At 35.9% G+C, this 27804-nt stretch overlaps 1 protein-coding gene across 1 annotated transcript; it reads right to left on the reverse strand.

The window, feature by feature from the left end:
* Window positions 1-12045: 12045 nt before the first annotated feature.
* On the reverse strand, window positions 12046-27804 carry LOC109175489. The gene is made up of 11 exons (XM_019324747.1): window positions 27268-27804; window positions 26526-26653; window positions 20762-21206; window positions 20503-20615; window positions 15701-16454; window positions 15154-15603; window positions 14879-15064; window positions 14561-14788; window positions 13723-14050; window positions 13442-13625; window positions 12046-12823 (listed from the first exon to the last, which is right to left on the reverse strand). The coding sequence occupies exons 1-11, from the start codon at window positions 27472-27474 to the stop codon at window positions 12352-12354; spliced, it is 3495 nt and encodes a 1164-aa protein (XP_019180292.1). The 5' UTR covers window positions 27475-27804; the 3' UTR covers window positions 12046-12351.

Genomic DNA, 27804 nt, shown 5'->3' on the forward strand with positions numbered 1-27804 from the left:
CATCAAGATTAATTGTGACCCGTGAAATTTGAAAATGGCTAAACATAAAGATACTTGATTAAATTCACACTATAGTTTACCAACTTAATTATTCAAATCTCTACCCATATTCATATGTTACCATCTCACCCATGGATGATGGATGAACCCATAACAAAAAAATTCAGAAGGCAAATATTAAAACAAAAAAGATAGTTAAAAAAAATAATACTATGTAATAATAAAATACTTATGAAGCATATCCATATATATTGTTGGACAGGGACGAAAAATAAAAAATACATCAAAACTTTATAAAAAAAAATAATCATAACAAAATATGAAACATAATTACTTTGATATAAAATGATTCAAATATAAACCACCTTATAAATTACACATCTCATTATATTATTAATATAAATATTAAAACAAAAGACAATGCTAGAATGTTTATAACAACTTATTAATTAAAACAACTCAAAATATACTCCATTGTCATACCATAATTGGTCTTCAACCAGGGCCGGATTTTAGATTTTTGTGGCCCTGTTCTGGTAAATAACTGAGGCCCTCCAAAATCATGATTTTTAAAACTAACATATACGAGTTTCGAACCTTTGACCTCTAAGTTAAAAGACAATAAATACATATTTCAACCATCTCTTCATAGAACCTTTTAAGATTAATTGTAAACTTTTAATTTTTATTTCTAAACTAGCTAGGTAAATATTAAATATTGGGCCTCTAAAATTTGGGGCCCCTCTAAAATTGGGGGCCCTGTGCGGTAGCCCAGCTTGCACAGCCTAAAATCCGGCCCTGTCTTCAACTTTCAATCGGACTAAATAAAGTTCTTGATTATGCATATGTTACATGATTTAGTCCTCCAATTAGCTTTCTGGTCAACTATAAAGACAATGCTAGAATTTCTAGATTTTTTTCATCATTTTCATTGGTCATTATTATAAGTGTAAAAACTATAACTTTCAATTTAAAATCGTGAAAAATCCTACCTCTTTAAACGATGAGAACTGATTTTATTGTATTTACTGAACTTGATTACAATGAGATCAGATGATGTGAATATATAGAATAGAGAGTCACAGTGTGACAATGATAAGAAGTAGAGAGTCACAGTGTGACAAGGATAAGAAGTTCTAAACAGACTCATATACATAGAGTCCTAATACTCCCCCTCAAGCACAGTGTATACTAGTAACCTGTAGCTTGTCCCTTAAGGATGAAAATCTAGGTCCAGGCAGAGCTTTGGTGAAGATATCAGCAAGTTGATCTTTTGTGGAGATGAAGTTGACTTGGATATCGCCCGAAGCTACTCGATCACGAACAAAATGATAATCAATTCCACATGCTTGGTGCGCGCATGAAGGATTGGATTGACACTCATATATGTAGCTCCTAGATTATCACACCATAAATTTGGAATGGAAATACCCGGAATCTGTATCTCACGCAGTAATGACATAATCCATAGAACCTCAGCACAAACATCTGCAAGAGCTTTGTATTCAGCCTCAGTGGATGACCTGGCAACAGTTTTCTGTTTCTTGCAAACCCATGATATAAGATTACTCCCCAAGAAAACAGCAAAACCACTCGTGGATTTTCGATCGTCAGGACAACCAGCCCAATCAGAATCAGAGAAAGCATGAATGTCTCTAGATGAGCACCGTCGTATGCGTAAACCATGATCAACTGTTCCCTTAACATACCTGAGTACCCGTTTGAGCTGCTCCCAGTGTGATATGGTAGGAGCTTGCATATGCTGGCATAACAAATTAACTGCAAAGGATAGGTCAGGTCGTGTAACAGTGAGATATTGCAGTGCTCCAGCTAGACTCCTGTACTGTGTGGGATCATCATATAGATCTGAATTGAAGGGGACAGTTTTCGAGACAGAGATAGGTGTAGAAAGGGGTTTGCATTCAGACATTCCAGCCTGTTTTAAAATATCATTCATATACCGTTGTTGAGATAAAATAATCTCATTGTCACTCTTAACTGTTTCAATACCCAGAAAGAAATTTGGTTCACCAAGATCTCTGATTTTGAATGTAGCAGACAGTTTGGACAAGAGCTGAGACATAATACCCTGATCACTTCCCATTACAAGAATGTCATCCACGTACACCAATAGATAAACCAAAGCAGAGTCTTTAGAGTAATAGAACAGAGAGACATATGTCTTGGATGCTTGAAAGCCAACCGATAGTAAGAACGTATGTAGTCGATTAAACCAAGCTCTGAGAGCTTGTTTTAACACATACAGAGATCTTTTTAACAAACAAACATGATTCGGGAAGTTAGCATCAATATAACCAGGGGGTTGCTTCATATAAACTGTTTCAGCTAGATTACCATTCAGAAAAGCATTATGAACATCTAGCTGTTTGATAGACCACCCAGATGATAAAGCTAGAGATAGAAGGAGTCTTACAGTCGTAGGCTTTACCACTGGACTAAAAGTGTAAAAAGTCCTGACCTGGAACCTGATTAAAACCTTTCGCAACCAGCCTGGCTTTATGCCTTTCAATAGCACCATCAGCCTTTCTCTTCGTACAAAACACCCATTTACAGCCAATAATATTCATACCTGCAGTGGGTGGAACTAGAGACCATGTGTGGTTATGCAGGAGAGCATTGAATTCTTGGTCCATGGCTTCATGCCACTCAGGATATTTGACAACTTGAGAGTGACATGCGGGTTCCGTGGGATGCACCTGAGCTGCTAGAGCAAAAAGAGGAGCATCTGCGTTGCTGCGAGTGGCCATAGAGTGAGTACGGACATTGGGCCTGATGGACCGCCCACGTGGACGGCCTCGCCGGCGAACAACAGGCTCCACAGGATCACCCGACGAAGCAGCATGTCCGGGATCTACGGCTGGTTCGAATGAAACAGGTAGCGGCGGTTCTGGCGGCTCATCATTGGACACGACAGGAATAGGTGTGCTGTGACTGAGAACAGATTCCGCCCAAGGTCCAGAAAACGGAATAGATAGATCCTGCAAAGAAGTTTTAGTAGCAAAGGGGAAAACTTCTTCATCAAATCTGACATGCCTGCATGTGTAAATCTTATTAGTATGTAAGTCCATGCATCTGTACCCCCTAAATGACTCAGGATAACCTAGGAAGACACATGGAGAAGACCTGTATGACATCTTATGACGATTATATGGTCGAAGATGAGGGTAACATAAACACCCAAAGACACGAAGAAAAAGATAGGAAGGAGGCGGATTTATGTAACAGGAGATGAGGACTGGAGTTATTTAATACAGAAGATGGCATTCTGTTAATTAAATAGACAGCAGTCTCAAAGGCAAAATCCCAAAATTTCAAAGGAACAGAGGCATGAGCTAGAAGAGCCAGACCAGTTTCAACAATGTGACGATGTTTTCATTCAACACGACCATTCTGTTCATGTGTATAGGCATAGGATTGTCTATGTTGAATTCCTAATTGAACAAACGAAAAATGCAACTTTTTGTACTCAGCACCTAAATCAGACTGAATGACCTTTATTTTGCAATTAAAGGACCGTTCAACAAGAGTACGAAATTTATCAAAGATGCCATAGAGATCAGACTTTAATTTCATAGGGAAGAACCATGTATAACGGGAATAGTCATCCACAAAGATCACAAAGTAACGGAAGCCAGATGTAGATAAAGTGGCCGCAGGACCCCAAATGTCTGTGTAAATAAGATCTAGTACATGAGAACTAGAGGAAGCAATACGAGGGAAGGGAAAACGGGCAGATTTGCCTAATTGACACGCATTGCATAAAAAATTAGTACAACGAATATTATCACGAGATCCACTAACTAAACAAGATCGAAGTATATGGCTAAGAATACGGTTATGAGGATGACCCAGACGATTGTGCCAAGTGGAAGCCGAGGCACGAACGGAAAGAAACGCTGACGGAGACGAACTAGGTAATGGAAGTGTGTATAGTCCCCCAGAACTATTGCACCGAAGAAGTATTTCCTTGGTATACATAGAGTCCTAATATAAACAACCAAAATAATCTTTCAAATTTCTCTTGTCATGTTGAATAATGTTCCTAGCCAAATCCTCTCCCTCTTTTGAAGGTTTGATATTGGCCACCCACTTTACTAGGTGACAATTGATAATTAGAATAGGAATAAGAGTCAAATACGCCACTCAATTGCACACCAAATTGTAATTTGGCCATCAAACTCAAAAAAATAAAATTGGGTTTCTGGACAACGCAAACTCATGCAATTTAACCTAAAATGACTTGTTTATCTGAAAACATGCTGACATTGCGGTTATCTAATTTAAAAATATTTTTTAAAATATTAAAAAAAAAAAAAAAACATCCTTCTTCGTCTCCGGTGGTCTCCATGGTCGGGGAGACGGCCCCTTCGTATCTGACCGGAAACGAAGGAGTTTTTTTTTTCTTTTTTTTTTAAAAATTTATCTAAAAATATTTTTAAATTCGGTAACCGTCATGTCACCCTATTTTCAGGTAAACAAGTCATTTTGAGTTTAATTGCATGAGTTTGGTTATTTAGGGATTCAATTACACATATATTTTTTTTAGTTTGATGATCCATTGTAATTTGGTGTGCAGTTGAGTGACCCAGTGGCGGAGGGAGCATAACTGCCCCCACTGCCCAAAATTATATATGTTAGTTACTATTGTTAGTTACTAATGACTAATGGCTAATTTTTAAGTTTACTAGTTAAAATTACTATTTAATTTATTAATTATTAACTGTTAATTACTGTTAATTAATTAATTACTAGTGTTATAGTTTTTGTTGTTAATTAGTTACTGTTAGTTTTTGCTAACTGTTAATTAGTGTGGATTATATCCCTAGTTAATTTCTAATTACTTAATTTATTAACTTGATTAGTAATTAGTTTAGTCATGATTTATTAAATGATTGTTTAGTGTCGTATGTTGAAAAGGATATTTTTGATCAAGTTGCAAATGAATCAGTTCTACCACGATTTCAACATTGTTTAGTGACGTATTATCCTGTAGTTTATCATAAACCTTATATTGTAATTTATAATGTATTTGTTTTTTAACAATCTTATTTGATTTGTATTTGAATCTTGAACTTTTTAAATTTATTTTCCTTTTGCTTTGCTTCTTTGCCCCGCTGAAAAAAAATCTTGGCTCCGCCACTGGAGTGACCTATTTGATCCTTATACCATTAGAATATTGAACTATTAGTCTTGGAAGTTGGATCCAACCCATTGAACTAATGAAAGCCTGAAGGTTATTGCATTTGGCGAAAGATTTGGGGCCGCAAACTGCCCATGCAACATGGATGAGGATCGATTTTGTTCATTCTCATCAAGCTGGAGATTTATATATTAATGGAGTACTTAAAAGTTTAAGATAATACTATCAGCAACTTAAATAATATTTTGATGTTGTGGTGTAAATATATTATTTTAAGTTGGTAAGAATTTTATTATTTGTAGATCAAGAATGTTGGTTATCTGATCGTTTTGTTTATTGAGAAGAATAATTAATCTTCTTTGTTCTAATTCATATTTCAAAAGATAATTTCTTCTAGGGCTGATCAAATTTTAATATACGATGTTCTCTAAAAGTTTATATATCTGATGTTTGGAAAATATATTGGTAATGTTAGGCTTAAGCATTTACCAGAAGTCAAAAACTATAATTATAGCGAAGATACACCTTTAGTTTTAATAGATTGTCATCACATTTTCAAGATGTTGGTTCTGGACTTGGCCTTTTAATTTTTTTATCAGCCTCCGCCCAACAATCTCTCAGTCACCGAGTGCTAAACTTTTTGACATTTACCGGAATTATTATATTCTTCCAAAAGGTTGAACCCCAACCCTAAGGGCCCCCACACCCCGGCCGACAGAGCAGATGGGAGGATATAAATCATGGTGACTCAACTGAACATGAACCATATAGGCTAGACCTTTGCTCACTGCGCACAAGGAGCCCCCTCACTTTGAGAGGTTGCTCCACTCTGCTGCTTGGTCGGAAGGAAGGAATTATAGGAAAAAGAAACTGTAATTCGGTAAGAAAAGAATAAGGTGAGAATAAAGTAGGAATTCAAATTACGTTGTTTGGTATGGAGAAATAGAATTTTGGAGTTGAGAAGGAAAGAAGTGGTATAAAGATAAAAATACTAAATACCCTTGTGTAATAATAATACTAATAACTGATAGTAGTAGTGTCATTTCATTTGTTTTTCCTTTCTTAAATTTATTGAATTGCACTCCATGAATTATAATTCAATAAAAAGAAAGAATTATAATTCTGTAGAATTGCAATTCCCTCCAATCAAACAATGTAATTAAGGCATTCATTGAATTACAATTCAATTACAATGAAATTACCAAACGCCCTGTGACCCTATGCCAAAAGCAAATCCGTGGACCATGGTTGGCATTTAGATTTGAGCACGTTTGCGTTTTGTTGAGGTATATATTTAAAGTAAATATGAGGCCAAGCTGTCAAATCGCCAACCCAACGCCACGTGTATGCATGCTGCGGAGTCTAAAAAAGTGACGTGACGATCCGCCCTCCCAATACCGTCCAATAAGGGAATGATTGATATAACAAGAAAATGACAATCCTTCTACTGTGTAGTGTGTACCCATGATCCACGTTGAAAAGTAAATCATTAGTTGCAGCAATTGCTATTTTTTGTAATTGTTACTTAAATTCTGTCAATAAATCACTCCCATCAATAATTAAATTTAGGAAAAAGGGTCAAATAGACCCTTAAACTATAGGCAAAAGAACAATTAGACCTTTCAACTTTGACAAGGTGCAATTAGACCCTTCAACTTGTTATTTTGAGTCAAATAAACCCAATAGCAGGTTTTTCACCTGGAATAACTGGTTAAAAATTCCGGCGAAATTCCCGACCTTGTTTCCGGCGACAAAAAAAAAAAAAAAAAAAAAACTTGCCGGAGAAGACAACCGTTCGGTTGTCTTCTCCGGTGGAGAAGGCGACCAGATCAGGTCGCCTTCTCCACTTGAGAGGGCGGCCAGATCTGGTCGTCCTCTCCACAGTCCTCTCCCTTGGAAAGGAGTGGAGAGGACGACCAGATCTGGCCGCCTTCTCCAGTGGAGAAGGCGACCGGACTGGTCGTCCTCTCCACTGGAGAGGGCGGCCAGATCTGGTCGCCTTCTCCACTGGAGAGGACGACCAGACTGGTCGTCCTCTCCAATGGAGAAGGCGACCTGATCTGGTCGCCTTCTCCACCGGAGAAGACAACCGAGGTTGTCTTCTCCCGCAAGTTGTTTTTTTTTTTTTTAAATTTGTTGTCGCCGGAAATATGGTCGGAAATATCGCCGGAATTTTTTGACCGGTTATTCCAGGTGAAAAGCCTGCTATTGGGTTTGTTTGACTCAAAACAACAAGTTGAAGGGCCTAATTGCACCTTTTCAAAGTTGAAGGGCCTAATTGCTCTTTTACCTATAGTTTAAGGGTCTATTTGACCCTTTTCCCTTAAATTTATAACTTTATTGTTACCAAATTCACAATCTGACTAAGGGAGTGTTTGGTTGGTAGGTTTTTCTTATAGGAATATGTATGAAAGTGATTGTTGTTGTTTGGTTGATAGGTTTTTAGAATACTACTATAGGTTTCAAATATCCCATCAATTGAAAAACTCATACCCAAATAAAATAAGGGTTTCATTCCCTTATTCATTCTCAAGCACTACTATTAGTAACCATTCTCATTCCACCCTACTACCAAACATGCTAAATACTTTCACCAAAACTCATTACCATTACCAAGTATTTGATACCTATTCCGATTCCTATGTGCGAACCAAACACACCCTAACTTGATTTGCATTGTTCCTAAGAGTATCCCAATAGTTGTAGTTTTTAAAGAATTTTTACAAGTGTGACTAGGAAAGAAAATTTGAGATGAAAAGAAAAAAAGAAAAAACAAAACAAAAACAAAATCTGAAAAGAAAAAAAAATAAAGATTTACACGCCCATTTGGGCGCGAGATTTGTGCCTCACGCGAGGCGGCGTGACTTTGTTTCTTTCTTGGTGTAGCCCACAGACAAAAATCAAGTTCTTTCAAATCAAATCTTATTTACTCTCTCCCCTCTCCCACTCTCCATAACTTTGGCCTTCTCAAAACCACCTCATAAGTGTTGTTTCTTTGACATGTGCTTTCTATGCCTTTGTTTTTAGTTTAGACTAATGTTGATTTTTAATGTTTTGCAAATTCATTTTTAGTAGATTATCTAAAAAATAAATTTCAGTATATTAAAAATGAATATTTATCAGTGATTCATCTTACAACGTGAATCATGGTCTACAATATAATTTGCTAGAAAATGAAGATGGTGATTTGCAAATACTCCGTATAACTTTCCTTAATATTTATAAAATGAAAATAAAGAAATATAAAAAAAAATAATTTTTTTTTTCAAATTGAATAATTAATTAATTATAATGGGTCATATTAAATGGAACTTCTATGAGGATAATTAAACTCATGACAAGTGTTTTAATCCCAAGATTCTAATCACTTCATCAAGATCCCAATACTAGCTTCTTTTAATTTTATATTTCATATTAGAGTACCATAGTGTTAATTGTATGAAAAAAAAAAAAAATGCTTGAGTTACTCAAATTGTAAAATTTCATTCAAATGTTACATTATTTTTTTAAAAAAATAATTTTGAGACACAAATTAAAAACGTTATCTAACTCTAGCCGTTCCAACACCATTGACATTATCCGTTGAGAGGAAATGTTCCGCACCAATCAAGACCTGATCATGAATTGCAGTACTCCAATCCATCCCTTGAACCAAATTGGCGAGAAAATATGCACATCTATTCGTTTCTCTAGCTATGTGAGAAAAAACGAATAGCCTTGAACTTCTTTCACAAATGAATACAATCCTTAACGAGAGTCACCACATTATAATTGATTTTTATCAAATAAAAGACTATCTATTTGAAATAAATTATGATACATTATATTAATAACCAATCTTTTTTATTGTCGCCAATAATTGTATTACTCATTCCATTCGCATTACATAGTTTGTCATCATTTACGAGTGACCAACATATTTGAAAATGCATGTGATATGATATACCACGTACACTAGAATAAAAAAAATGCTACTTATCTTAACAATTTATATCTATTTTTTTAAGTGACTAGGAAAATTCATATTCACGATATGAGGATGTGTATTGAATAAATCCCGATTTAAACCAAAAAGGTAAATTAAATAGACTGCTTTTATTAAAATAATTGAGTGAAAAAAATGAACCCGTTAGTGTTAATATCAATCGATCACATCAAGAAACAAAATTAAATAAATAGAGTAAAAGTTGTAAGAAACTGATGATAACTTTAGGACTTAGGAGTATTCACCGTTAATTCATTTCTAATTTGGCATGAGTAGTTTATCTTGTAGTCACCTTTCAATCAACACTAAAAAGCAGACACAAAAGAAGAAAGAATTGAACATTATGTTATGGATAACCCATCCATCAGATTTCTGGATGAGATTAAGCTTTAATCCAATTAAATCTCGTCACAAGTTCAACACATAATTTGCTTTAAATTCACACCAGCCATCAATCAGTCTATAATAAGATTTGTTGAATTTTGTTGCCGACATGCACTTAGAGGCTAGAGCAAACTTATTGGTTTAATTTGTGATTTTTTTATTTTTTATTTTTTTATTTTTTGATGGGGAGGGAGATTCTGTCAGCTAAAAAACAAAAAAAAACTCCAATGGGTTTAATTTACTCCTATATGCCATCTATACTATAACGAGTAAATGGCAGCCAATGTCCTTCGAATTTGGTGATTTTGTCATATTTAGTTCTAAATTTTCAAATCGATCACAAGTGGTCTGTCAAGTTTCGAATTCGACATGCCGTAGTCCTTCCATTAACTGTTGTCGTCTGCGCCGTGAAAAGTAAGGTCAAAACAGTCTTTTTATTTCAACCCAAGCCAAAACAAATCATTTCCCTAAAAAAAGAGCTTTATTTGTCAGGAAGGAATCCACAATTTTGAAATTTTCGGATTGAAATTGCGATTTTGGCTCGCCAAAGAAAGGTGTTTGCGTAATTGAGAATTATTGGAGAAAAAGTTCGATGGGAGGAGATTAGGGCTAATTTTAATTTTTGACAGAAATGAATTGTTTTGGTTGGGGCTAAAATAAAAAGACTATTTTGTCCTTATTTTTCACGGCGCAGAAGACATATATTAACGTAAGGAATACGGCAGGTCGAATTCAAAACTCGAAAGACCACGGATGGTTGATTTGAAAGTTTAGAACTAAAAGTGACGAAACTACCAAACTCGGAGGACCTTAGCTAGCCTGTCATTTACTCATACTATAATCTATAATATAATTTATAAAGGGAATGCTTGGAAAATGGCTTATCAATCAATATAATTTTAAATTGATGTTTAGTAAAATAGTTTATTAACATAATATATTGGCGCAATCAGTTGATTTGCAAAATACTACTTTGATCCGCGTTCCTCATCAACTTATTGCATTTCTCTTCTTTAGCCTTTGAACAAAACTTTTAAAGTTTTGTTCAACATAATCACACTTAAAACGAAACCTTGAATGAAATTTTAAAGGTTCTGCTTAGCATATTCACACTTGAACAGAATTTTGAGTGGAACTTTAAAGGTTCGGTTGAAACATGACATACTTAAAGTCTTAAACGGAACCTTGAATGAAACTTTAAAAGGGTCTATTGAGCATAGTTAAACAAGGCTCATAACATTTTAAGTTTGGATAGAAACTTACAAATCTATGCTAAATGTGAGGCAGAGCAAAGGTGTTTCTACGGGAGTTTAAAGATCCTTTTAAAAACCTTAAAACTACTGCTGGTGCTAAATATGATAAACTTGTTAAACTTTAAATTTTTGCTAAAAAGTAGAATTATCTATTTACAAATATTAACCAAGCTTCCAAAAATTTATAATAAAATAACTTTGATATGTATGAGAGAGATCAATATGAAAGCTCGGATAGTCATACATGTCCGACCTCATCTCATTATAAGTCATTTTACATGTAACCAACAAATAATAAACAATTAATTACCAAACACATTTTCTACAACTAACTAATACTATTAGTGGGTCAAAACAACTAACATAATTAGCTATTAGCTATTTGTCACGCACCCCTAAAGTGTGCTGAATAGCATATTTAAAATAAAAATTTATTGATTAGTTTTAATTAGTATTTTAATAATTTATAGCATGCGATAATAATGTCATTTAAACTGTAATTCGCTTACCTGTGTTAGTGCACTTCTTTTGGTCTTTAGTATGTGTTTTTCAGCTTTCATTATTAACTTAACTCAACCTCGTTCAAGTCTAATATAATATATATGGATTAATTGCCTTTCAAGTGATTATCTTTGATAATCTCTTCAATTATTGCCCTCGAAAGTGAAGCTCTAAATGAGACTAATTTCACATTGGTCCACAAGAGATTATATATTGGTGCTTAAGTTGAAGTTAAATTTTCACTCATGAATTAATTTTTGTGGTGGAGTTAATGTCGTATCAATGAAAAACTCAACAAATAAATAATGATATAATCCCACATCGACTCCACAAGAGATTTTTTTTTTAAAAAAAAAAAAACTATAAAAGCTATTGTCTCAAATTGCCTCGTACTCAACACTTTTTGATCGAGTCCGTTGCACAAGATCTTCATAATTCAATTTACCTCTTTGATGTAATTTACAATCTATTACACAAACAAAATTTATCTCGTGTACACCCTCAAATAGTTACTGCAAACAGTAACTCTCATCATCCAAATATATATATATACCAATAATTGAAGATTAATTGTGTGAAGCAAATGAAAATAAAAATTTACTCTTTCTAAATATATACATTTTTATTCACTAAACATTAAATTATTTAATATTAAAAATTAAATTATAAACAATCTAAATATATACATTTTTATTCACTAAACATTAAATTATTTAATATTAAAAATTAAATTATAAACAAGTAAGATCAACCATTAGTAATTGAACCAAAAACAAATATAAAATGGAAAGGAAATGAGTGTAATTTAGGCATGTTCATGTTCCAGTTCATTGATGAACAATTGAACAAGTACCTATATTCATTCATTTCCCTACCTATATTCAACCATATATGAAACAGTATAATAAACTCAGACTCAGATTAGCATACAATACATTTAATCATGAAAGATCTTAACTATTAGAATCCTCACACTGGATACTAAACAATCTATGAATTTAAACAATCTACAAATCAAAGATAGAAATGCATTGGTTCACTTCTTTATTAGTTACTGATCACCAGAATCAAAGGTTTCTAAGGACTTCTGCATACCATGCTCTATGAATACTGGCAGAAGCAACTGCAACGACTAACAATTTCTCCCCGGTTTCCACCAACTTTTCTGTAAGAACAGAGGCGCCAACTCGTTTAAGGGCATTTTCTGCTAGTTTCTTACCCTTGGAACCACTTCCGCCTAGTAAAACTCCTCTGGTTGCCAAGCGGATAGCATGTGAAATCCGTTGGAAGACTGTGTCTTCAGCTCGCAAGCTCTTCCTCAGCATATTTGTCACTACCTCCTTCCTTGCTTGGGACTTCTCTGTCTCATCAGATTCCAGACAAGAGCTCATTGATTCTACGAGTTCTGATATGCCTGCATCCTCAGTATTATCCACCAGCTCATACAGCTGCGTAACACATTTGCCTATCAGAGTTTCCATGTCCTCAGCACTGGATACGAGGTGCTCAGTAAGAAGGGTTTGCCGCAGGACCAATATACTGCAAAGACATCAGAAGAAGCCACCACATAATTAAAAACAAAAGCAGTACAAGTACCTGTTTTCTCCTTTTCTAACCCTATAACTGTGAATCTTTTATAATTCTTCTTGCAAATACTTCCTTAGTACCGTTAATATTGTTAGTTATCTGAAAACAGGCTTGGAGAAAGCAACACAGCATGCAATGCCAAAATTATAGAAGGCAGGTATACCAATTGCACAAGGAAAGGTTAATACCGATTCTCGAGTGACTAATACCAAAGGTTGAGTAATACTAGAACTTAAGGCGCTATGATGCCAACCACCAATACAGGCTTGGTACAGTCGTGTTACTTGACGTAGGCTGGGTACAGTTAAATGACACAGAAAACAGTTTATGGATTTCCCTCATAACTAGTCTACTAGTACCACCTAAAGTCAATAGGTCAGCAAGTAGCCGATAATCACGTAATAACCAACAAAGGTCAAGGCACAACCAGAAATATAGTGATATGTACATTTAATTCCATAGAGCACCATCTTTGCTCAAAGAGTCAAAGCACAAACAATGTCTATGAGTCCCAATGATATGTACGTTGTGTACAAGTCAGGGTATAGAGGAGCCAGAATATGAACCCACCTGATACAGATGACAATGATTTTATGGAGCTCAGATTGAGCAGCTTGCAATCTGTAGAAACTTAACTTCAAAGTCTCAGGCAGTTTTTCTGCTGTTAAACCCTCAATCTCAGTTACAAGCTTCAATAACCCAAGCCTCACCAAGAGATCAACTTTATCTCCCTTGCATTCCGGCTGTTCAACTCCTAAATCAATAATGGACATTGGACAATTTATATAATGAATTAAGAAAAAAATGAAAATTTAGGGAATTGGCTAATTTTAGTATTATCAAAAGCTAACCTGCAGTAGTTGAGGTTATAACTTTATTTTTTGGTTCCCTAAAAATATCACCTCCAGCACGAAGGGTGGAGGGAGCCTCATCCCGAGAGTACCTCTCATTGCTTAACCCCAATGCCGATAGAGAATTCAAATGATCATTCCAATCATTCTCGAACTCTGAAATCAAAGCAGAAAGCAACTCCTTTACCAGAGGCAGAGAGGCAGATGCCTTAGAAGGAGGTCCATAACGGTTGGAAAAAGCATTTCTGAGGTATTCAACACCAGCAGGCCCCTTGATATAAGGTTCCAACCCTCTGATGCGTGTTTTAGTTCTACTTCGCTTGAGTCTCTGAAAATTTGCAGACATTCTCATTAAGATTTTGTACCTTGTCAAAAAGATGAATATAGGGAGCCATACTGCAAAATCAAATAGGAACCTGTATGCGATAAATTTGCATACCAAAATGTTTTTATGTTTCTTACAAATAAAAGCAAGTGTTATCCATGACTATCAAGCACACATCTCAATGTACAGGTTGCTGTTATAAGAGTACTTTACTACCTTTCTTCTCATTCCTTCAAGTCTTGACATGAATGGTATAGTTAATGAAAGACCAAGAATTCGAAAACTTAAGAAAACTTTTTGGAAGAAAACAGATAACTCCAATTATTTCACTATGTTGACATGCTCATACAAGATTGGAGTTTGACAAATTTCTTTCCATGAAAAACCAATAGCTTAGTGCTATGAATTCCTAAAAAAACTATAAGCTACACTACTTTAACACCCCTATTACGTCAACTTTAAAAATGAGAATTCAAAGTAGCAGAGAGAATAATTAAGGCTTCAAATGCCCACCTGAATTTGTTGTAAAACAAAGCGCAGGCCCTGGACTACGACAAGAGCAAATTTAGTGTTAGATTTATCTGCAGCTTGTGGAATATCAGCTAGTTCCTGTAATAATTTCTGATGAGCACATTTCAGTTCATCCTTATCATCAGGAGCACAGAGTTTCTGCAGCGTCAATAACGAATATTCCAAGATCCTTCCTAGATAATCAATGTCTAATATTCCAGCATTTAGCATCTGATGAAGGGACAAAGAGGACAAGATCAGGTCAATCACTAAGAAACAGAGTTGCGGACCTATAAAATATAGGATTTAAAAGGTGAGTACCTGTGAGAGAATATCAATATCAATTCTTTCAACAATATCTTGTCTCCAACTAGGAGACATCTTGCACAGTTCATCTTGAACTTCTTTGATGAGCTTAAGAACCCAGCTATAATCAGGCTCATTCTGTTTCATTGAGTCAATGACTCCATCCCAGAAAGCCTTGTCCATTGTGCGCCTCACTTTTGTCTGCATATCAAGGAAGCATGAAATTCGGTTTGATGAATACATAAAAGAAAACTGATACAAGACCTATAGAATAGAATGTCAGTTGTTACCTTAATGTGTGTCTGGTAGTGACTAATAATGTCGAAGCCATGCTTAATAATGTCGAAGCCAGGAGGTTCATGGAAAATTTCATTCACAAGTATTTCATTCTCTGTCGGCATTGTTGCAGTCTTGGAAAAATTTTGAGTTCTCTTAGGAGTCAAGGAACCATTTTGATTGCTTGAGGAACTATGGAGCTTCAATAAAGAGGCACCATCATGCTGGACGCTCGGAAAATCTTCTACAACATCACACTTCTTGGCATCACTGGATGCAGAGCTGTCTATCAAACCACCTGAACTAGGAGTATGAGGATATGAAGAGGATAATAAACTACTAGATTCAGTTTTGTCAGCAAATCTTGACCGTGTCTCATGAAGTGCGTGTTCTAAACGCTTGATTCCACCCTCACCAGCAAGTTGCTGCAATTTTCCCCGCAGAACTTTTTGGTTTTCAGCAACCTAACAAGAAAAGGTAATCCACAAAAATATTAACCACCATATAAATTATTCAATATGGTTACAAAAAAAAAAAAAAAAAAGATTTTGTACAGCACACCTGTTTTTGCAAAGCCTTCATTTCAGGCATATGATCACCAGACTGCTTGCAAGCTTGTAACATTGAATGCTCCAGCTCACAAGTAGCTCTCACCAATTTTTTTTCTAAAATCTTGGCATCCTTGACCTTCCACATCACAAAGCTATATAGAAAAGAACACCATGCTTTATCAAAAGCTTCCAGCTGAGATCTAAAAGTTAGACAGTCTGAAGAAGGATGGACAGTCTCCCCGAATTGGGACTGAATGGACCATTCCAAAATAACTTTAATCAATAAATCAAACTCTTTCACAAAGATTCCTGCAGACTCAGCAAGAGCATTCTCATCCTGTCCATTTCCAATGAAAACCATATCTGGATGACCAAAAATCATGTAAGCACAGAGAACTACCCTCACTGGATACCTTGGTAGCTTGACTGTGTCAATCTTCTCTTTTCCAGACCTGCTGCATTTCTGTGTTGTTTTATCTACATTGACCCCTTTACTTGGAAAGGTAACACATTTGAGCAGATGATCAATGTTTCCTAAACTAAACACTCGACTGGCACCATGAACCTCCTGGCTGATAATGATGCGATTCTCAAGTCTATCAAGCAAAGCTTTTGTCGTTTGAATGATTGAAACAGACTCAATCTCTGAGGCAATCTGCTCAAATGTCATCCTTTTGACCAACTGTCCATTGATTTTTAAGTCTGCATATGCCTTAGCTAATGCAAATGTTGTTCCTCTTTGTCTGACAAATTGCATCCAACACCTGATAAACATACAACATATTAACTCCATAGCATATATGAGAGAGAAATTAGAGGAAAGGAGTATGAGAACAAGAAGTAAATATAAGTCTATTCTGGATACCATTAATTCGGACCACTCTGCATACAACCAAGCTAGAGTTTTCACTCTGTTATGGGCAGGCAAAGAGGTCCTGTTGAAGAGTGTTGCTCAACCTATGCCAACTTATTCCATTAGTGTTTTTTTACTGCTGAAAACCTTCTGTGAGAACCTAGGCTAGAAAGACTCATGAATAAATAAATATTGGTGGGGTAGTGATGGGCAGTACGGGAATGGGATACGGTGGATGGCTTGGGACAGACTAAGTGTCCCAAAGCAGTTTGGGGGCCTTGGCTTTAAGCGAGTGCACAAGTTCAACTTAGCCCTCTTGGGCAAACAGGGTTGGCGGTTCTTGACTAATCTTTTATATGCTCACGTCACGGGCAAAAAAACATAAGGAAAAAAGAACAAAGAATAATAGTTGGAAAAGGAAAAGAAGAAAACACTGGGTTTACTTGAGACCCAAAACTCCCTTAGACCCTTTTTGGGTTTGAATTTCTCCTTTCTATTATTCTAAATAGCACTCCACAAAGATTCCTAAACTAAGAATGATTAATTATTTGGTAGTTTTAAAATAATTAAACTTCTTAAAGTAATTTGAAGACTAAGAGTAATAAGTTAAATAACTATTCAGTAGTTTCTAAATAACTATTTAGTAGTTTCTTAATATCCAAACTATGTAATGTAATTGTAAAAAAAATAAGACTTCCTAAATAATCATGGCCCTAGTATGTATCACAATCCCACATCATTGGTTACCCGTATTTTTAAAGATCATTATTTTCCAAGATGCTCATTTCTCGAGGCAACTATAGGCAGCAACCCGGTATCCATGCTAGCCAAAACATCCTCAGTGCGGGAGCAGCAAGAAGAATAACGGATGGAAAGCAGATAAATATTTGGGCTCAACCTTGGCTCCCAGATACCAACAACCCCTACATTGAAACTGAACCACTGCCAGGGCTTACCAACTCTACTGTCTCTTCCCTAGTAAACATGGATGATCACACATGGGATGAGGACCTTTTAAGAGACATTTTTTAGCCCCGAGATCTTAATCTCATTCTCAAAACCCCTATTAGTCCCCTTTACAAGGATAGTTGGTATTGGAAGGGAGATTTGGGAGGCCAGTACTCGGTAAGTAATGGTTATAGAAGCCTTGGTGAACTAGGGACACAACAACAGAATCAGTCTAGCTTTGAGTGGAATAAACTGTGATGAGAGTGAAGAATCAGTAAACTATGTTTTTCTACACTGCAGAAAAGCAATGCAAGTCTGGCAACTTTTTTGTCATGGGAATCTTATAAACTCTGAGACTACGTTTGCACAGGGTTTAGTAGAGATCTTAACAGGTAATTAAGGTGACAAAGTGATAAAGATTGTCTTCATTCTGGGAGCTTTGGCACGCTCGAAACGCTCTGTTGTAGGATGGTAAAAACCTGGAATTGGAGAAAATTGCAGTGTCAGCTACTGTCCAACTAGAGAATCGGGTGGAAGCTTGCAGATGTGATTCCCCAATCCCCAGCAACAGGATTGCAAGCCAACACATCAAATGTAGTTGCCACCCCCCCCCCCACCCCCCACCAATCCCCCTCCCCCAGGTTATCTGCTTGTTTTCAGAGAAAGGAGAACTCATTGGCACAAAGAATGGATTACTCTGTTCTATCCAGGATCAGTATCAAGCCAAGGCTCTTGCGTGTGGGGAGGCTCTATCCTGGATTAAAGACTGATGCTTAAACAACGTATTCTTGGAGACAGACTACCTAAATCTGTGTCAAAGTATCAACTTAAGGTATTGGATTTGTCTTATGCTGGTTTTGCGGTGAAAGATTGTATTGCTCTAGTTCAATCAATGGGTTTTATTATTGTTCATCACATTTTGAGATTAGCGAACCGTGTAGCCCATGCACTGGCTAAGGCTGCAGGCTCTCAGTTTGGTCCACTTCTTTGGGAGTAAATCGTCCTCGTATATAGATTGAGGATCATATGAGAACCATGCCTTAGGTGAAAATGTGAGAACTGCATGAGTGAACACAATCTACTACACGAATGCACTCGTGGCTACTCCAGGGTCTCCACCGTCATCCAGGCATGCCTAGGAGTAAATTTTGTGTATTCATGTAATAGATTGCGTGCACTCATGGTCTCATGCAGACATGCAGTAGTTCGCAGGTTCTCACCTAAGGCATGGTTCTCATATGAACGCAAGCCTATATATATATATATATATATATATATATATATATAGAGAGAGAGAGAGAGAGAGAAATAATCAAATGAGACCACCTTTTCCCGTGAGTCCCGTGAGAGTGTGAGACCCTTCATAAATTCACACAAGCTACCACACGAATGCACACAAACTAGATTGTGTGCAATTTGCCCAAGCTACGTGAACAGGAACAAGTGGACGCACTTGAATATTAGCCTATATGTGTGTGTGTGTGTGTGTGTGTGTGTGTGTGTGTGTAAAGGCACTTTAAAGAGCACACATTCCTCTAAAGCAAAAGACATACATTCACAACAAAACAAGACCATCTTATACTAGAGTTGGAAGATAGTAAACAAAAGAAAATTCTACTTTTGAATTTTGATTCCACAAATGTTATTCCACTTTTGGTGCACGACTTCAAAATTCTTGCCACTTTTGGTTCTTCTTTTGACCAACAGTAGGATTGTGTCTTTTTCAGTAGTAAATACAACCCTTTCTTAACCCCATTCAGCTTTTCCTTTCTTTTTTCTTTCTTTTTTTAATTTATTTTTTCCAGTTAAAACCCTTCATCTTTTACTTCAAGAAAAAAATAAAAATAAAATCAGGAAACCTAGTATGGCCGAAAACTGACAGCTGCAATTGAGCCCACACAGCACACCCCGACCAAAAAATATATGCCATGGCTGTCAAGAGGATTAAAAGAATTTTTTCGTAGATTTGGTTTTATGGAACACTATTATTTATTTTAATCTCAGATTTGGTTTTAATTGAGTTAATTACAAAGAGTCTTTGATAATTGTAGGCCTGAGATTGCTTAGGATTTTGTGTATTAATTAGAGACGCAAGTAGCTTTGTGTTATGGCCTTATGGTCATCTGGGAATTTGGATGAGTAAAATACTTCATGGTGGTCACTTCTTGTCCATGGTGTGTCGTAATTTTTCTTTTATTCTTAAAGAATACGCTCAAGGCTATTTTAAAACATATAAATATAAATATAAAGGAATTAGAATAAATGAAGCTGGAAGAGAGAGGAGGTTAAGAAAGGACATATTTACTTGAAAAAGACACATTCTGGCTGTTGGTCACCAGATTTTAGACCAGGACTAAAAGAGGGAAAATTTCAATTTAAAAAAAAAAATCATTGATTTTTATAAGAATATCCAATTAACCTCAAAGATGGGCATAATATCTTGCAATAAATTCTTGGTATGTCTGACTGAAGATCAAGCAACAGCTTTCATGCATCCCAAATTATATTATATGTATGCAATTAACTATGAACATTCTCTTCATGTTGTAGAACCCAAGGCTCTAAGCTTCTAGGCAGCAAAAAATTGTAAATGAACAAAAAATTTTATTTGAACAAAATATATGTGACTGTCAAATCTTTCTCTCTACCAGTAGTTTATGGAAAATGGCATTGTTTCAGTTCCAGAGGGTGGCTTACATACCTTGCTAGCCTCTTATATTCAATCATGAACTTAAATATGAGCACTCTCTTCATGTTATTAGATCTAAAGCACTAACCTCCTTAAACAACAGAAAAAGTTCATGTGAACCAACTAACCAAAATCTAAGGACACATGTATGTGTGACTGTCAAACCATTCTCTCCATTAAACAGAAAATGGCATAGTTCAACTCAAGAAGATTACTTTCCAAAAAGAATAGTTCATAAAATCTTCAATTATGTACTACTAAAGAAAGAAATCTCCAAACAGAAATGAAAATATCACAGAAATTCCAAGAATGGCTTATTTACCTTGCTAGTTTATTGAACAGAAGTTTTCTGTGATCAGTTATTCTTGAACAGACTTGATCTGGACTATGCATATTTCTCCTGTGCTTCAAATACTCTGCTCTCAGCAATTGAGCCTGGTAATAACAAACATATCAGGAACTTTATTTCATTGGCTGCTTTTTAAATAATACTGTCAGTATTACAAATGCACTAACAATAGAACAATGATAGCAAGGGGAAAATCTTGTTATTTTGTTCAGCTGCTTTTTAGTAAACATACCTTACGAAGCCGAACTGCTAGTTGGTCTTTCAGCTTGGTCCTCTCAATTTCCCGACGACTGTAAACATGGTGTGCCACTTGCCGAACTTGTAATACCCTTGCACGTGCCCTAGATCTGTCTGCTTCCAAAAACCCCAATCGTTTCTTCTCAGCTGCAGCACGCTTCCTATAAATAGCAGCCTGGATACTTTCTTTATACTTTCTCTCTTTAATTATTCTTTTCCTTAACAACTGAGCAGTCCTTTCTTTCTTTACAGCCCTTCGCTGCCAAAGAGCTTTAAGAAGAAGCATCCGATTTACCTCTGCTTGGTGCACACGTGACTCAACTTTACTACCCAGCTCATCGCGCTGTTTCACAAAACGCATTTCTACTGCAATTTTGGCTGCTTGTCGAAGTTCATCCAATTTAGCTAAGCGTTTCTGAACTTTTTCAAGGATGCTTAACCTATTTGCATAACAAATAAGAAGCAATTTAAAAAGTAAAACTAAAATTCACTCACTATATAGTTTGCCCTAATATTCCCCCAATTTTGGATATCCTGGATTACTTTCATAAATGGTCAAAATTAAACTAATATCAGCTGTCAGCATGCCTTCTATTCAACCAAAATTGTTCCTTTAGTCATCAATTTGGGCTTACATCAACTTCTCTTCCTCTATGAAACTACTCAACTAAAGACATGAGTATCAAAATAACAAAATACGCATAATTACTACAGGTCATTATTGCAGTTAGAAAACTGAAAATTAGTGTATGAAAATGCCTAATATTTGATGCAAATATGCAATGGTAAAACCAGTGTTGATTATGGGCGACCAACTTAAAAAGAAAAAAAACAAACAAACCTACCTTGTTTACACTATTTAGAAAAACAAAAAAAAAAAAAAAAAACAAAAAAAAACAAAACAAAAAACAAAAAACAAAAAACAAAGAAAAAAACACAAAAAAACCCAAAAAAAAAAAAATCATAAACAAATTAAACATAAATACATTTTTCTTCAATTCTTCCTTGTAAACTTTTGGTCTTCTTCAATTTAGGGTTTAGGACTCTCTACCTATTAGGGTGGGCAAGACTGAGAGACTGAGATGCTAGGTAGCGAGAAACGACTGTTGCAAGCTAGTGAGATCGAGAACTCGAAGAAGGGAAAGACAACTTTTCTGATCATGCAACAGTTGTGACGGTGATCGGCGAGTCGGTGACAATTGTGCAACAAGTAGCGAACAATGACAAAGCTATGGGGGAAGGATTGTTGGCTTGCTATGAAATGCAATTGTGCAATTAAAGCAATGAAGCGTGATGTGGCCAAGTGATGGACTGATGTGAAAAATTGAAGATTAGGTAGGTTTGTTTCGCTCAAATAATACATACATACATACATTATACATATATATGTTGTTACTAATATAGTAACGTAGGACTTATGTCCGTGATTATAGGAATTCGTATTTATTTCTTTACCTTATTTAGGGATCCTCTCATGTATATAATAAGACCTCCTTTTACTTTGTGAAAACAAAATATCTTTTCAAATCCTACGTTTACATGGTATCAGAGTCAAAGACCTAGGGTTTGTGAAGAAGTTCTAAAATTCGTACTTAAAACAAAAGGTGATTACAGTAGCATATATACAAACTACTCTAATAAATAAAAGAACTAATTAGCTTAATTCTTTCATCAAAATCAGTAAACTGAAAATTACCACCAATCTCTCCTTTATTCCTAAAATAAATTCCCTAACTTTGACTCCCTACTATTCAACACTCAGCCTCAAGTTGAAGAATATATATCATGTAATCCCAGCTTGCAAATTAATTCTTCAAAGTTAGGTCTTGGACTCTTGGTAGAGCTTTGGTGAGGATGTCTGCAATTTGTTGCTTGGTAGGAATGTGGTTCAATTTAATAGTCTCACCAAAAGGTGACGAAGTGTCAATCGATTTCAACGTGCTTAGTCCAATCATGATGAACAGTATATTTTGTTATGCTAATAGTTGCCTAATTGTCACACATCATTAGAATAGGAGATGAACTCACTTGAACCCTTTATCCAAATCCCTTCACAAGGAAACAAATTCCTTGTGCTAGTACTCTGTACTCGGCTTATACACTACTTCTAGCTACCACTGATTGCTTCTTACTCCTCCATGTAGCAAGATTACCCCAAACAAAAGAATAATACCCAGAAGTTAACCGCTTATAAGTGATGTCTTCTGCCCAATCAACATCTGAGTACATCTCAATGTCATGATTCTCAGTCTTTCTGAAAAATAAGCCTTTCCATGGTATCATCTTCAAGTATCGAAGAATTTTGTAGACTACCTCCATGTGTCTCTCTTTAAGGTTGTGCATGAATTGACTCACAACAGTCACGGCAAAACCAATATCTGGTTGAGTGTATGAAGATAAATCAAGCGTCCAACAAGTCATTGCAAGTGTACTTTCTTTCTCAGTAGCAATTAGTGCCAAGTTTCTTTTGACAACCCATAGGAGTATCAACTAGCTTACATCCAAACATGTCATTCTCCTTAAGAAGAGCTAAAATGTATTTCCTTTGAGAAACAATAATGCCATTCCTTGAGGGGTTTATACTTTATGGTGAAAATCCGCTTGCACCCCATGGGCCTTTTCCCAACTGGCAAATCAGTCATGTTCCATTCTTCTCAGGTTCATAAATCTCATCTTGTATTGCTTTCTTCCATTCTAAATTTCGTAATGCCTCTTGTATTGTTTTGGGAATCTAAATATCATCAAGGGAGATAGCAAATGCTTTGTAAGATGGTGACAACCCCACATAAGTAACATAATTCCCAATTGGATGACTTGTACATCTCCTAACACCCTTCCTCAATGCAATTGGTATGTTAGAGTCATCTATACTAGGATTGGGTAATTCTCCAACCCTATCTAAACCCATGTTTTCTTCAGGTGGGCTTGAAATTGAGTCAATGCCTTGGTCACATGTTGGTTGTAACCCATGCTCTAACTCCTTATCTTTTCTTCTTTGGGTGATTATAGGCAGAGTCGTAGGAGAAACTGTAAATCACCACCAATCTCTCCTTTTTTCCTAAAATAAATTCCCTAACTTTGAGTCCCTACTATTCAACAATTTGGATTATTTTTTCTCTCGTCTATTTTTCTTTCGAACTACGAGCTACCATGCTCAAACTCGCTTGGGTATACATTTCCTGTTATCACCACTCAACTGAGCTAAGAGAGGTTGCTAGCAGCCAACGAGTCATTCTAGAGAGTTTTGTCACCAACAGACGCGCATGTGAAGCTCACGTGCCATCGCTACTTGATGTTACCGATTTAAACACTAGCACGTGAGGTTCAACTACCAGCGGGAAAAAAAAAAAAAAAAATTTCCCGTTAACTGTTCCCGAGTAGTATGAGTTCTAGACTTCATTTGGACCATAACTTCTCCCGTGAAGGTCTACTGTGACAGGTTAGTTTGATCTCATACGACTTCAGGTTTGAGTTTATGTTTTTTGTCTCTAATAAAACTCGGGTACAAGATGATGCACGTTTGTTTTTACAAATACAAATTATGAAATTCCATTAATGATGAAAATATTAGACTAATCAATCACTATGACTTAAGTAAGGAATGATGGATTATTTGGAATACTTGTATTCTGTGGAGTGGAATATTACTCGTATAGTCGTATGTATGATGTTTGCAAGAAATGATTTGACTTTTACTGTCTACTATATAGACTTTAAGAAAATGTACAGAGCTCTTAATAAACCAATGCCATTCAGTGATGACATAAAAACACAACAAATTATGAGTTTCTTGATGGGTCTCCTGTCTAAGTTTGAAGCTACTAAGTTAAATATTCTCACCAGTAATGAGGTGTCTACATTGAATGATGATCTTTCTCGTATGACATAGTTATATTTCATGCAAATTCATTTTGAAATACTCAATATTCTTCTTGCTTTTTGTGTTGAAATTGAAACTCAATTCCATATACCCATTAGGATTTTGCAAAGTGGTAATGCTAAGGAGTATTCTTCATATCCTTTTGCTTCCTATATGCTTCAACAAGGCATGCTTCATCCGTCCTCTTATGTGGACACACCGTCATAAAATGGGTGGTTGAGTACAAAAATAGGCAATTGCTCGAGATTGCAAGGGTCTTTCTATTTCAAAGGCAAGTTCCCAAGCAATTCTCGGCCAATGTTGTTTCCACAACTTGCTTTCTAATAAATCACACGCCCTCCAAATTTTGAACGGAAAAACTCCATGTCATACTCTCTTTCCCATCAAAATATTTATTTCCCATTCAACCACACATTTGGTTGTACTTACTTTGTTCGAGATGTTTGTCCCTAGGTCACAAAGATAGACCCAAAGTCTTTAAAGTATATCTTTCACAATCATTCCTATGTACAAAAAGGGTATAAATGTGACTGTTGAATTTGGTAGGTGTCTTGAGTCTATAGATGTCACCTTTTATTAAGATGTCTCTTTCTTTCCTTCTTTTACAAATTCTATTAGTCAGGGGAGGTTCCTAACATTTTGATGTACACTATCACGTCCTCTGCTCCTATCCCTCCTATCTTACATGTGTATTCCCATTTCCCACAAGTCACGTCCTATTGTGCTCATCCTACTATCCTAGTTCTACCTCATGTGTCCCTTCCTAAACCCAATCTAGTTCTATGTTCTTAAGCCGCTTCTTCGTCATTTGATCCAATCTGACATCATTCAAGAAACTCATAATAGTCATTTGTTCTCGCTAGGTTTGTTGTACTTTTATGTCATCATTGAATGGCATTAGTTTATTAAGAGCTTCATACATTTTCTTAAAGTCCATATAGTAAACACTAAACAGTAAGAGTCAAATCATTTTAAGGAGAAAACATTTCAAAATATACCCTTATATTTTTCTATATTTGCATTACTTTTAATTATAATAAAACTAATAAACAATTAATAGTTTTGCATATTTAAGGAGAAAATATTTCCAAATATACCCTTATATTTTTATTTTTATTTTTGCATATTCTCCTAGCATTTCATATCCTACATTTTTAAAAAATTGTTGTTTTGTGCCTCATTTATTGTTTCTCATTTCTCATTTCCATGCTACTAGACCTAAAGAATTGAAATGTCTCTCTCATCTCTCTATCTCTCCCTCCCCAAAAAAATCCATCAAGGAGTTGAACATCCATTGTCCACAAAATGCTCCCATTCTCAAGACATAACAATCACCATACCATATATGCCATGTCCTTGTTACCATATTGCATTCAAATTTCACATAAGACTGAGAGTATAAATTTTGAACCTTATGATTATGGACTTTTGATGCTCCACATTTAAAAACTTAGTGTGTCAGTTGAGCTCACTAAAACCTAGCTGCACAAATCACAATTAATATTTCATTGCCACACAATATTCTATATTCCCCAAAAGATGCCCATTTAGGAGCTTGCATCATCAACACCGCAACACCAATGATTTCTTGCAGCATCTTAACTTATTTATACTGTCCCCACTCTCAACAAATCCATGATGTCTAATGGTGGCAAGCATGAGTGAAATAAGAAAATACCTAAAGGTTGTAGGTCATGGTTCAAGCTCTGCAAGCAACTTCACTGATAACAGAGGCAAATTTTCAGCTATTCCTTGTGATGGGCATATACTATATAGTCCACAGTCAAAAACTGTATTGAGACTAACAGATGAAGCTAACATAGTACTTGTCCCAAAGAATACAAATCAACAACTAAAATAATGATAGAAAAAATCTCACCTTTTCTGCTCAGCGGCAGAAAGTTTTGCTTCAAGTCGTTGCCCCAACTCCTCATCTTGTAAAGAAGATGACCATGTCAGAGATCTTAATTTTGTGCGTGCCTTGGATGACAAAATCTCATAAAATTGCTGCATTGCATTGAGTGTGCTAATAAATATAACTGAAACCAGAAGTTGATAGAAATATGGGTACAATCTTCTTAATTACACACATCCATTGCATTGTTAGTTTACCCATAATGGATTGTGGAAAAGAGGAAGGACTCTATTCTTAACAATGCCACTTTATTAAGCAAGTGAAGTTCATAAGAGTTTTATGTTTAAAAATAATAATAATAATTGTATCTATGCAAAGCACTAATGATTATCCAGATTAACATTATTCTCTGGCTTAGCATTATGGCAACAAAAAATCAGACTCAAACAGAGGACAACTCCAATTTTCCTTTTCTTCAGTTTCCACAATACAATCATTTTAGAAATCAAAATTAAGTTCTATGTATTGGTGAACATATAACCACACCCTATACAAGTAAAATATTCAATTTACATCCAATATTTTCTTCAAAGTTCAGGAAATCAACTTCTAGTTAAGTTCAGTGCAAAATTAAGCCCTGAAACAATAACTCCATTCTGGAAGACTACAAATTAACTTAGTCCAGCTCTCAGGAGTCAGGAAGGAAATGTTAAACAATAACATGAACGCCGAAATTCTTTCGGAAAAACAAAAGCTTTGGCATTACCTGGCGGCGTAATTCAGCGTCTCTGAGCTTGGCTTCAATATCTTGGGCGGTGGTGGAGGGGCTTTTAGCCTCGAGAAGGCGACGGCGAAGGCGGCGAGGGAGCCTAGGAGTGGACTGCAGCGACCCCGTATCAGAATCGTTCACCGGAAAACTTAAAGCTATTCCGGTAACACTGTCGGATTCAGGGGATCCGGCGTCCATTACCATGAGGTAACAGGCGTTATCCCCTAACTAACTACGAAAAATGCGGTGATCGATGTATAATAATTAAGATAAGCGCGCGATCAATGAGCTTGAACTGAGTTGGTAGAGACGACGAGCAATGCAATGATGGAAACGTGGATAAACTATAAATTTGAAAATGGAGGAGTGGAGAATATCTTTGGATCTATTCGTGGATTTGTGTCGATCTGGAGAGGAATCTAGCTCCTCCCAGAAGCACCGGGGACGATCCAGACCAAACGAGAGATTTTCGCTGAGATCTCCAATTCTACTATGAATTTTTTTTTTTTTTTTTGTTTGGTCAGTAGTCAGCAG

The sequence above is a fragment of the Ipomoea nil genome, unplaced genomic scaffold (genome assembly GCF_001879475.1).
Source record: "Ipomoea nil cultivar Tokyo-kokei standard unplaced genomic scaffold, Asagao_1.1 scaffold0688, whole genome shotgun sequence".
Taxonomy (NCBI): domain Eukaryota; kingdom Viridiplantae; phylum Streptophyta; class Magnoliopsida; order Solanales; family Convolvulaceae; genus Ipomoea; species Ipomoea nil.